Source organism: Brassica napus, chromosome C4 (genome assembly GCF_020379485.1).
Source record: "Brassica napus cultivar Da-Ae chromosome C4, Da-Ae, whole genome shotgun sequence".
NCBI lineage: Eukaryota > Viridiplantae > Streptophyta > Magnoliopsida > Brassicales > Brassicaceae > Brassica > Brassica napus.
The window spans coordinates 4,142,984-4,155,620 of record NC_063447.1 but is presented as its reverse complement, the minus strand read 5'-3'; the positions used below and the strand labels follow the sequence as shown (position 1 = coordinate 4,155,620).

The window sequence follows — 12,637 nt, the reverse complement described above, 5'->3', positions numbered from 1 at the left end:
AAGAGTACAACAACATTAAGGGTTAAACCGTTCATGAACAATAAAAAAAATAATGGAGTCTTGGAGGATTAGTTTAGTGGCGATAGCAATAGCATTACTAATGGCTACGTTGGTGTCAGCTGGTGAGGATAAGGCGAAAGATAAGGAAGAGTGTACTGAGCAGCTTGTGGGTATGGCCACTTGTCTTCCTTACGTGCAAGGACAGGCAAAGACTCCGACGCCGGACTGTTGCTCCGGCCTAAAACAGGTCCTCAAATCCGACAAAAAGTTTCTTTGTGTGATCATCCAAGACAGGAATGATCCTGACTTGGGTCTCCAGATCAATGTGTCTCTCGCTCTTGCTCTTCCTTCTGTCTGTCACGCCGTTGCTGACGTCACTAAATGCCCTGGTTCGTACCCTTGTCACTCTCTATACAGTTTCATGAGATACTATTATATTGCATAATTGTGGTTGGATAGCTGAATATTCGTAGACTCCAGGATCTTTTGATTACCATTTGTTCTATGTATGTGTATTTACAAATATTTTGATCTCTTGGTAAACATTTGGACTGAAGCTGATTTGGTGGAATTTTACAGAAAACATACAAAATCCACCACAAAAGTTAAGCAACTAATTTTTTTGGGTTCATTTTGTGTTGACATTTAATCCAAAAACAAAAACAAAACATGAGAGTGATGTCTAGTACATTTAGTTTATTTAAGTCACGCACGCCACAATCATGAGAGACTTACATAAAAGGACACATTGTGAGTTTTGTTTACTCTATAAGACACAAAGCAATTTTGACACACTTTTTCGTGCCAGCTGTTTTTATTAAGACAGAAATGACCTTGGCTATTACTAAAGAGAAAGATGCTTATTTTAAGGAAGCAAACCGAAAAAGAACCAGTTATCTTGTAATTGCAATAAAAGATAAAGCAATAAAACAAAAAATTAGATATATGAGTTTATGAGAATATATCGTGGACGTCAGATCATTTTGAAGAAAGCAGATCCAACGATCCGAAGATGTGTTGATTTGTGGACGAGTTTTTGTGGACGAATTCTCTTGGACAAGGTTTCTCGTAGGCAATTTGTGGATACTATATATGTGGACAAACAAATTGGTGGACATGAAAATGTTACAAAATTTTCTGTGGATACCGTATTTACCACCACCTTCTCCTCCTCATGTCTTCCACCTCATATTCACATCCACCACCACAACATCCACCAACACGGCATCCACCACCACTTCCTACTTCTCGCATCTTCCACCTCTACCTCTGTATCCACATCCACCACAACAGTATCCACAGCCACGGCATCCACCACCACATCCTCCTCCTCACGTCTTCCACCTCCGTATCAACATCCACCACCATAGCATCCACCATCACGGCATCCATAATCACCACCAGCTCTTCATCCTCACGTCTCCACCTCTGTATCCTCTCGAGTAGCCACCTCCACCACTGTTTTTACCCTCATGAACCAAGATAAAAAATCAGACCTGATAGATGAATCTGTTAGATATATTTATGAAATTAGAAACAGAGAGTCATGATTGAGAATGGATTGGAGTTTCTGAATTCATGGTGTGACTCACCAATGGTCGAGTATGAAGAGCTGGCGGAAAATTTTCAGATCGAACAAAAGCTAGAGGTGGAGACAGAAAACTTGAACAAAGTGACGGTTCCGACGCTTCACCAAAGACGCCACGATGTCGAATTTGAGAAAGTGGATTAGGGTTCAGATCGATCTGTGGTTTTAGTAGAAGTTGGTGAAGAGCCAAAATTAGGGTTCATGTCTGGGGGGTAATCGATTTTGAAAAGGGGATTTGTCTTACAAAAGTGAAAAAAATTTCATTATATTTCGAATTTTTTTATTTTCCTCGCTAGTTTTCTAATCGTTATAATGAAGATGAGAAAATCGGTTGGTTCAATTTCTTGGTTTTACGATCTAGTTAGACACTTATCCAATAGTTACTCTTTACATAGATAAGGGGTAGTTATGACAATTTACTAAGAGAAAGTGTCTATTTGGACCAAAGTGTCTATGAGAGTAATTCATAATTTGAAATATGTCTCTGAGAGTAAATTTCTCCACAATCATATCTGAGTAAATGTTACGAGTCTTGTGATACACGATTAGTACATTCTACCATTATGTTGTATGTCTTGATTTAGAGTACGATAGTATATATATGTACAACAATACTTGACAGTTTTGCACAAAAAAAATCTATACAACAATACATTAGAAAAAAACAAATTTAGATAATTTGATTATATAATTAAGTTTGCCAAACTCATATTGTTCCCTTTGGAATGAGTGTTTCAGCTTTGCTTCACATGGACCCAAAATCTCAAGAAGCCCAAGTGTTCTATCAGCTAGCAAACGGTTTAAACAAATCTGGCCCCGGTTCGGCCCCTGCGCCCACCAGCATATCTCCAACCGCAGGATCCGAGGATGGTAACAACAGTGGTCGGGCGACCTCTTTGCCAAGCAAGAACCACGCTCAGAGCTTTCGGAAACGATGGCTAGTGCTTGAAGTTGCTGCCTATCTCTTCATAATATCATTTACTATCACCTTATAAAAGTAATATTGAAAAGTAAATTTGTGCGCTTGCAGTGACGTTGATTTTGTGCAGTTACTTTCGTTTCGTGAGAACTCTTCTCAACTTTTTTTTGTATGACGCAAAATAAGACACGAGTTACAATTTTTGTATTGTCTCGTATGCTTTTATCAATTTTTATTTTAAATCTTGCGCTCTAAAAATATAAACTCAAGAATCTGCATACACACGTCGTAAATTTCATTTACGGTAGATTTGTGTATCAACTTCTTTGTTAGGATGTCGATAGCAAATGTAAAAGGTACAAAACTTAAGCCTCTTTGCCATCGTTTTAATTGGGATTGATCTTATGTCTCTTCTGAAACGTGTCATCTCAAATTTTCACCTTACCAAGAAAGAAGAAATCTGCAACAAGAGCAATATGATCCACAAGAAAATAAAAGGAAAAAAGAGATAAGACACAACTACAAATTGAAAGCACCATCTTATATACTGCCAACTACAAATTGTATATCAAACTTGATAACCCACCAGTGCCCTTGAAAAGATATTCTTTCAATAAATTTGATATTTTTTCAATAAATTTGATATTTATTAGAATTTAAAACACCATGTAAAGAATTGTTTGGACTTGGCAAAAGCAAGTAGGAACACAAGACACAGAGAATCTCTAATATAATATTCAAACTACATCTAAATTTCAAAGAGGATTCCATTTATCTCAATAGCTGGAGGGAGGTTGCTATTATTATAATCATCCAGAAAACAAATCTCCTCCATACCCAAATCCACAGAGCAACCACATGACCGCACAACTTCCCAGATTATCTTCTTCTCTATCTATCATTCAACATCTCTGAATTTTTCTATTATTATTTTGTTATAACGCTTGATTTTTTTTTATTTTTCTAATTGACTCCATTAATATCTAAAATCAAAATCCCAGAAAAAATATAGAATTTCACGTCTTTACGCAACATTATTAATCGTTTTAACAAAAGATTCGTGTCATATGCAAGACATCAACTTGTACTAAAACAGGGATGCAAGTTTCTCGTTGAGCTCCCACAGACTTTTCTTTTGGGATATTAATAATCCCTCGAATTGATGATCTCTTAAGGGTCTGATTCAAATTCAATTCTCTGATCGGAAGCTTCCTCTGTTTCACTCTACGGGTACGAAAGTCTCTTCCTTTCTCCTTCTGAAAACCTCCTCTGTTTCATATGTCTTCAATCTGAAAGTTCGTATTTTTAGATACTTTTAATCGATTATACGTTCTGGGTCTTCCAAATTCGTTGATGGGTACTCCATGCACGCCTTTGCAGATTCAAATCGTTGAGGCAAAAAATTTGAAAAAACAGAGTTGATGACGTCATCCGTGATTGTTGGAGAGGACGAAGAGGATTCGTTCACGAAACCGCTTGGGAGATTGTCTGTGTTTTACTATGGAGTTGGGCATATGCTTAATGACATTACCGCTTCTTGTTGGTTCACTTACCTCCTCTTGTTCCTCACCCAGATTGGTCTCTCCCCAAGGTTTAATTATAAAAAAAAAAAAAAAAAAAAATCTCCTTTTGAGTTTTGTAAATGTCTTCACTTTTAGTGAGTGAGGTTTTGCTGTTGTTGTTCCTTTGTGTAGGGATGCTGCAATCGTCATGCTCTCTGGTCAAGTTGCTGATGGCTTTGCCACCATCTTCATTGGTGAATTGGTAACTCCTTTGTTGTCAGAACTCGTCTTGGTGTTCAAGCAACTCTTTTTAGACCTTTAGGTTCTCTTTAGTCTCATGTCACTTAAGTCAAATCTAGATTTTAAGTTACAATGGTCTTGTTCTATGGTAATGATTCTTCACTTCCATCTCTGTCTTCATCACATAACAGATTGACAGATTTGGACATTTCAAAATCTGGCACGCTGCAGGATCTCTATTAGTTGCCATCTCGTTTTCCTCAGTGTTTGGCGGTTGTTTGCCTTGTTCAATCCTCCATAGCACCTCCTTAACGATTGAAACATTATCATACAGCACCTTTGCAGCTATCTTTAACATAGGATGGGCAGCTACTCAGGTTTCCCACATGTAAACCACTCTTTTCTATTTTTAATTTAATTTGATCTTCTCTGTAAGTTAACCTCATATTGAGTCATTGAGTATTCATTAAATGTTTATGTTCTTTAGGGCTATGGTAAATTGCATTACACTGAACTCAACAAGCAGAGTAGCACTAACAAGCTCCCGGAACGCCTTTAGCATGGTCAGCTTCTCTTCCCCCTTGGTCTCTTAAAAGATGTCTTCTTAACTTCTCTGTCAACTGTTTGTTCTCAGGTTGCGAACTTAGGCTTATACGCAATTGCTTTAGTTGTATTTGGTGTTAGCAAAGCAGATACAAAAGAAAACACTGAGTCACAGTATCGTTGGATTGCTTATTCATGCATCACCGTTGGTTGCGGCTTTGTGATCATATTCCTTATGGGGACAAAGGAACCACGGTAGCACACAACACTTATCTCTAAAATGCTTTTAACTCAAACCCTTACCAAAGTCTCATTGACTTGATTCTCTTTGATTTTGAAAAGGCTGAGGATAAATCTAAGAGAAAGTAACCGAACGAGAATACCATGGGCTTACTGGTTCCGCAAGATTCTATATTATCAAGTCGCTGTGGTTTACCTCCTCACACGACTAGTTCTGAATGTTTCACAGGTTAGTTTCTGTATCTTCTCTTGCTTCTTGGATCAGTACTTATGGTTACTTTCTAATAACTCTCAGGCATATCTTGCATTCTTTGTTATTGACGATCTTCAAATGGCTCAATCCGCTAAAGCTCTCGTAAGTGACAAAAGAGTACCTTTTCTCTCTCTATGATCATTAAACTTTGTCCTAACCAATGTTTTCATCTTTTTCAGATTCCTGCAATAATCTACATCTGCAGCTTTGTTGTGTCGGTTATGCTCCAGGTATACAACAAAGTTCAAAACGTCACTTATGTCTTCTCCTTCTGTAAAAAAAAACTTTATCCTTTTTGTTTTCTGTTGTGTAGGAGATTCCATGGAATGGGAAACGTCTCAAGGCCTATTACTGTGCTGGTGGCATTATTTGGATGTTCTGTGGTGTATCAATCCTCTTATTGCCTAGAAGCATTAACTCTTTCATGTATGCTATCTCTGTCTTTATCGGTATCGCAAATGCCTTGATTCTGGTTAGACACTCTCCCTCTGCTACATAAACTATACTCCCTCCTCCGTTTCATTTTAGAAAAAAAAATTGTTTCACAAAAATAGACTCTTTGTATTTTCTATGAAAAAATTGTGATATTCAAGAAAATTAATTGATTTTATTGAATTACTATTGGTTAAAAAATATTAAAAATTGAAAACTACAGAGTATAATGATTTAATGTATTTTCTAAATATGTGTGAAAACACTAAAAAATTCTATCTTTGCGAAACGGAGGGGAGTACTATATCTTTTTGGTAATTCACATTTTTTTTTTTTGTTATAGGTGACAGCAATTAGTATGCAGAGTGTGTTGATTGGTTCAGAGCTAGGTGGATGTGCTTTTGTCTGTGGGTCCTTAAGCTTCTTAGATAAAATGTCATGTGGGCTTGCTTTGTATGTTCTTCAGTCACACCAAAGTAAGTTTTGTTTCTTTCTTACTTAGAAATGTAATGATTACATTGTTGTTGGTGATTGGATGTGTGATTTGGAAGAAAACAATGGTGCAGGTGCCACTTCACCACAAGTTGATGTAAACATACAACATAGTTTTAACTTCTCGGTGACGAGATATGGGTTAGGACTTGTCCCAGCTGTGTGCTCTTTTATTGGAGTCGCTGTCACGTATTTTATGGAGCTAGACAGCACAATACTGAAGCCTCTGTGTCAACCGTTGCTACTCGAGTGAAAGTCTGCAGCATTCTTCGTTTGGTAAGATCATTTACACAAAGTGGGGATGTGAGTTTAACAGTGTTTATATGTTTCAGTCTGCTGATTTGTTTATGTTCATAAGGGTATAAGTTATAGACCACAGTGAGAAAGAAAGCATTTGTTGTACAAGAATTACTTTATGAAAAAATTAATGCAAGTTGATTCTTTTTCGTTGCTGTCTACTCTTATTTGCTGTTTTGTTAAGTTCTTTCATTTGGGTCTTATTCCCTGGCATAATGAGATCTGGAAGATGAATGCTGATGTAGTATAATCAGTGAGACATAAGGATATGTTTACTCAGATAAACATAAACAGAGCAGAACAAAACAGAGCAGAGAAACAGAGTAGAAAAGCAGAGCTCTGTACCTATAGATCACAAACAAGAACATTTTATTAAATTTGTTCAAGATGAATTGTTCATTAAACCACATTCAACAACCTTTTACCTACCTAACTAACTGCTATACAAAAAAAAAAAACTAACTGCTATACAAACTAAACAGAGCAAAAGGGTATATGCTGAATTCTCAAGGCCCTTTAAGGCCCATCGATGTACAAAACGCCGCCGTTTTCGTTTTTCTTTTTTCTTTTTTTTGAAACAGGACTCCGAGTTTAGGTCGTGTTTCACCGGCGGCTTGTACTAAATCCCGGAAAATTTCATTCTCATGAGCTGAGCTCCGGTTAAAAAAATGGAAGCAAGCGAAGCAAAGAGCAAGAAACAAGGAGCCTCTCGCCTCTGCTGCTTATGTAACCAGAGACGCCCCGTCCTCAAACGACCCAAAACCCTTCAACAGGTAAGCTTGAAACAACTTCAATTACTGTAAAGTTTCGATCTTTATGAATCCAAAACCCTTCCATATGTATGTATTGTGATCTCTATAGAGGATCTAATCAAATTAAAATCGTTCTGTTTAGTTGGGAGTCTACTGCAGAAAGTGTTATAATCTTTAGATTCTAAGTCTCTCTGTGTGTGTTTAAAGATATGCAAGGATTGCTTCTACGAGGTCTTTGAGGAGGAGATTCATCAAGTCATTGTTAAGAATGGTTTATTCAAAGCCGGTGAACGTGTTGCTATTGGTGCCTCTGGTGGCAAAGGTAATCTCTTTAAAAAACTGTTTGTGACTTCCTCTGTTGTTCTGGTTTGATGCCTTTCGTTTATGCAGATTCTACAGTACTGGCGTATGTGTTGTCAGAGCTAAACAGACGTCACAGTTACGGGCTAGATCTCTTTCTCTTGTCCATAGATGAAGGGATCACAGGTTACCGTGATGATTCTCTTGAGACCGTTAAACGAAACGAACTCCAAGTAAGTTTGTTTTTGGAGTTTATGTCTATTAAACAATGTTCTAAATATCTGTCTAGGTGCCGAAACAATTTTCTTAAAATCCGATTTGTATCGGTCTAAACCGTTCTAAATCGGTTAAAACTGTTCTAAATCGATATAAATTAGTCTAAATCTGTTAAATTAATCAATATTGTTAGTACAAATCCATACGAATAATCTGCCTAGTCGCTAGTCATTTATAAAGCGCATAACAATTTCTTGAACGTTGATATTAAGTGATTGTTTTATGGTGTTTTTTTTTTTTTTAATTTGATGCGTTGTTTATGTGTGTTTTCTTCCAGTATGGGTTGCCTCTTCAGATACTTTCATACAAAGATCTGTATGGATGGACAATGGACGACATTGTGAAAATGATCGGTCTTAAGAACAATTGCACCTTCTGTGGTGTCTTCCGTAGACAGGTTAGGGGAGCTTTTGTTGGTTCTACAGTTTGGTAATAACTAACTTTGCATAAGAACAACAACTACTTTTGTTTGAAGGCGCTTGATAGAGGAGCTGCGTTGTTGAAAGTAGATAAGCTAGTAACTGGTCATAACGCAGATGATATAGCAGAAACCGTTCTCTTGAACATCTTGCGTGGGGATATCGCTAGGTATCTATTTGTTTTGAATGATATTGAAAAATGGAGATATAACCTCAGACTTATTGATCTTTTGTAACGTTTTGGCTAACTGTAGATTAAGTCGGTGTACATCGATAACTACAGGTGAAGATGGTCCCATTCCAAGATGTAAACCTTTCAAGTATACATACGAGAAGGAGATTGTCATATATCCTTTCATTACTGAATCATTTTCATCTATAGTTCTTTTTTGTGTTTATATCGCTGGAACTTGTCAACTAAAGATGTTGTGATTACCTTAACATAGTACACACGTATGCTTATTTCAAGAAGCTGGACTACTTCTCCACCGAATGTAAGTGTGCATTTTCATTAGCCTTCTTGAAGTTTCATGACAGCAGATCTCGTGTAATCTTTATTTGGCCTCTCTCCAAATCCTTGCTGAAGTGATTTAGATGAATCTTCAGGTATATACTCTCCTAATGCGTATCGTGGCTTCGCCCGTGAGTTCATCAAAGATTTGGAGAGACTAAGGTCTTCTTGCTCGACCTTTCTTTATCAAATTAGTAAACGTAAGAGATGTCTAACTTATACAAAAATGCAGGCCAAGGGCGATTCTAGACATCATAAAATCTGGTGAAGATTTTAGAATTGCAACAACTACAAAGATGCCTGAGCAAGGGACTTGCGAGCGGTGCGGTTATATCTCTAGCCAGGTGAGAAGACTTGCAAACAAAAGACACTCTCTCTTATCACATCAAGGAATGTTGTTAATGTTTGCTTGTTTGGATTACAAATGAAATGCAGAAATGGTGTAAAGCTTGTGTTTTGTTGGATGGACTGAACCGTGGTTTGCCTAAGATGGGTATTGGAAGAGCGAGAGGAGGCGTAAATGGTGATCATAAAAAGGAAACAAAGAAACCTGCATCTGCTGCAAGATCTTTAGAGAGCAAACAATGTGGATCTCTTGATTTCTAAGTTTAGAAGAGAGAGAGAGAGAGAGCTATGAAACTCATATAAGTCATGATGATTGATTCTATAGAAAGTTTGAAATCCCTTGTTGTACAAGTTATGCCTTCAAGAGAATTTTTTTTTTTTTTTTTTTTTTGTCTTTTTGCAATGTTCAAGAATTATTAGACGTTAATTAGGCCTTTTCAGCGAATTTATTTTATATATTTTTACATTTATATAAGATATTTTAGTTTTGGCTTAATCTAGGCTCATCATGAACAATGAGGATTGCGACCAGGTAGAAAAAGTAAGTTCCCCACCGCTGGCTAGAGAGCCAACTTGAAGGTTATAGCTCTCAGACCGAGTCACGTATCTTATTAATTTCTTAAAACAGTAAACCTAATATTAGTTAAATGTACTAACTATTTTTTTTATAAATATAAGTAAATTATCTAATTTAGCTGTTTATCGAAATTGAACTTAATAGAAATATACACCAGTTATAATAAAAGATCATGAAAATATAATATTGGAAATATGTGAGAATATTAATTATCTCTACATATATGTAAACAGTTTCATATAAAATACATGAATCATACAAATTAGAAAATATATGTACATGATATTTGATGCCAACATGGTTGGAAGATCCATCTAGTGGAATACGAAATGAAACTTTTCAGAAACAAATCTTGCTCATCTACTAAATCACCTAGGGAAAACTCCAAAAGCAACATTTCACAAACGAAAATTTTGAAAGAATTAATTAAACTCCAAAATCCATATACACATGTGTATGTATGGATTCGATCTCCACAGGACGTTGTTGTTGATTCTCAAATTGTCCTTTTTGTGTGGTAAAGTCAAAGATGGCTACTTTACTTTCTAATATTCTTAATACTAGGTTAATATCCGCGCTATGCCGCGGGATTGTTATATATTGTTATATATATATATATATTTTTTTTTTACTACCATAATATTGCATTTAGTTTTGATAGTATAATTTATATAATAATGGTTTATTAGGTAGGATCATTATCTAGACAAATAATAACTTTGTAGGATTTTATTTTTAGGTAGTATAACTTGATATTATTATATGCTCAAACTATTTTAGATGGAGAAAATATAAAGTAATCTGTCTTTTTTTTTGTCAACCAAATATAAAGTAATTTTTAATTGCTGTAAAGCTATTCTTTATTTGTTATATAAAATCAGTTACTATACTTTAAAGGTAAATAGATTATTTATTGGCAAAAAATGTTTTATTTAATTCTGATATATATTTTTTACCAATGTTCAAAGGCAAATATTTATGGGAACAAAAAACTATTCTTATTATTTTTTTCTCTCTCTAAGGCCAGTACATCTTCAACGAGCAATCACTCGAAAGTTACTTGTGAATTATTATACTGTTTCTTCTAAAATTAGAGCGAACAGCTCTATTCTTCATTTCCCTTGCGTACGCTGCCAAAACCTCTCCAATTTAATAATCAAAACCGCAATTTTTGGATTTTTACATTAAAGCCACTAATTATCCCAATCGTTGATAGTTATTATTAGGACTTCATTCAACTTCATAGGACATCATCGTTGTTAAAAAAAAAAGCTAAGCATGGCTGAAAGTAACATTACTGGAGGTTGTATTAAGTTATAAGACACATGATAAGCATAAGATGACAACCATCATAATGAAAGAAGACAAAGTATGGTGTTTATAACATTTTTCCTCTTTCAGTTTCTCAACCTTCTCTCCCATCAACTCTTTCTCTTCCGCTATGTGCTTTACGTCCCCAATCTCCACTATTTCTCCTGCACCTTAACACTACCCAAAAAAAAAAAACAATATAAACATAATGAATCATAATATGGTAGTAACACACATGCTTAAAATCTCAGAGAGTTTGAACTTTGCAATTTGATAAAGTATGAGAGAGAATAGAATTAATGATAAAAAGAGTGAAAAAAAGATATAAAATAGTTCAAGTGAAGTACCATACTTTTCATTGTGCTCTTCTTAGCTTCTGCATACTCTATAGACTGTTTATGCATGGAGCTCAAATCAACTTCATTACCCTGAGAAGAAACATAATCAACATACCCTTTATATATACTCTTCTGTCTTCTATCTTAAGGAAAGGGTATCTCGTACTCACCATATCCAAATGAATAAACTCCTCAATCTCGGTTTCAGAGGCTAACCTATTCAGGTTAAGATGAGAATCGTATAACTGAAAATGTTATATTAAATCACAATTTGTTAGTCTAACTGAAAACATTTAAGGGACGAAGTGACATACTTTTGATAAGCACACCGCACAAGTGTGTTCTGTAGCTAATCGATTGATGAAGTTTCTCGGTTGTAGACGCTTCATCATAGTCAACAGCTCCAAATATAAACACGTTTTTCTCAAGCATTTGTTTCCCCACAGCAGTAGCTATCTCTACACCTTTGTCTTTGGCCTCAACAATAAGACCCTAATAACTTCTGCAAGATGAGAACCATGCTAGTTAGCTATGATTATAACTGGTAAAGATAGATTCAACAAATGGTAAACACTTACAAAGAGAGATATAAATCCGTTGTTAGATCAATATCTTACCAACACATCCACCAGGAAGATAAGGATTCCCTCTGTAACCAATATTATTACAGTAACAGTTACTGTAACCACACCTAGGATTCCCTTTGTCGTTCGATTATATATGATGTTTTAGAACCTTTCACGTAGATTAAGGTAGTTGATACAATACATTTTCTATCCTTTTGGTTATATATTCAATGCTGACAATTTATTGTAAATCATTATTATCATCACTATTTAGTCAAATGTAACTGATTCCAATTTCTATTTCTTAATCATTCCGTGGTTTGAAAGAATAAAAATAACAATTGTGCTAATACTATTAATTTGTTTCTTCAATTATTAAATTGTTAATTGACTTGAAATTTCCATCTCTCATAAAACACATAGAGTACGTGTTGTTTCATTTGAAACTTAAGATTGTTGACCGAAATGTATAATAACAATGCAAGAGTAAGTAAAGTCATTTACCATTAGATTTTGCATTGATTTCTGAAAAACGTCAACTATTTCAAAACAAAAAAAAAGTTCTAAAAGGTCATGTAAATAAAAACGGAGGGAGTAATATTTCCTACTATCCTCGTGAAATTGATAAGGGCCCTTTGATTTATAAAACTTATAGAATCTCTGATTTATAAAACCTACAGCTTCCTATCAGGGTAGGGTTTGGTAGAAAATATTTATCCTCGTATATAAAAGCCTC

The 12,637-nt window shown here is 35.4% G+C and overlaps 3 protein-coding genes across 5 annotated transcripts; all 3 read left to right on the top strand.

The window, feature by feature from the left end:
• On the top strand, positions 1-2,749 carry LOC106396192 (non-specific lipid transfer protein GPI-anchored 14-like). The gene is made up of 2 exons (XM_013836524.3): positions 1-389; positions 2,327-2,749. Exons 1-2 carry the CDS (start codon positions 53-55, stop codon positions 2,581-2,583), a joined length of 594 nt encoding a protein of 197 aa, XP_013691978.2. The 5' UTR covers positions 1-52; the 3' UTR covers positions 2,584-2,749.
• Positions 2,750-3,163: 414 nt separating this feature from the next.
• On the top strand, positions 3,164-6,655 carry LOC106396191 (major facilitator superfamily domain-containing protein 12). 3 transcript variants are annotated; one of them, XM_013836523.3, is made up of 12 exons: positions 3,164-3,737; positions 3,888-4,098; positions 4,202-4,271; positions 4,441-4,637; positions 4,737-4,812; positions 4,884-5,047; positions 5,135-5,261; positions 5,328-5,387; positions 5,465-5,515; positions 5,599-5,757; positions 6,061-6,193; positions 6,284-6,655. In XM_013836523.3, exons 2-12 carry the CDS (start codon positions 3,929-3,931, stop codon positions 6,460-6,462), a joined length of 1,386 nt encoding a protein of 461 aa, XP_013691977.1. In that variant the 5' UTR covers positions 3,164-3,737; positions 3,888-3,928; the 3' UTR covers positions 6,463-6,655. The 3 variants fall into 3 exon arrangements, with proteins under 3 accessions (XP_013691977.1, XP_022557916.1, XP_022557917.1); XM_022702195.2 differs by having other exon boundaries at positions 3,176-3,737; positions 6,269-6,655; XM_022702196.2 differs by lacking the exon at positions 3,164-3,737 and adding an exon at positions 3,779-3,802 and having other exon boundaries at positions 6,269-6,655.
• A 400-nt stretch (positions 6,656-7,055) lies between these two features.
• On the top strand, positions 7,056-9,495 carry LOC106391227 (cytoplasmic tRNA 2-thiolation protein 1). The gene is made up of 10 exons (XM_013831836.3): positions 7,056-7,279; positions 7,466-7,580; positions 7,649-7,791; positions 8,112-8,231; positions 8,310-8,422; positions 8,508-8,600; positions 8,707-8,747; positions 8,860-8,926; positions 8,997-9,108; positions 9,200-9,495. Exons 1-10 carry the CDS (start codon positions 7,175-7,177, stop codon positions 9,368-9,370), a joined length of 1,080 nt encoding a protein of 359 aa, XP_013687290.1. The 5' UTR covers positions 7,056-7,174; the 3' UTR covers positions 9,371-9,495.
• The last annotated feature ends 3,142 nt before the right edge of the window (positions 9,496-12,637 follow it).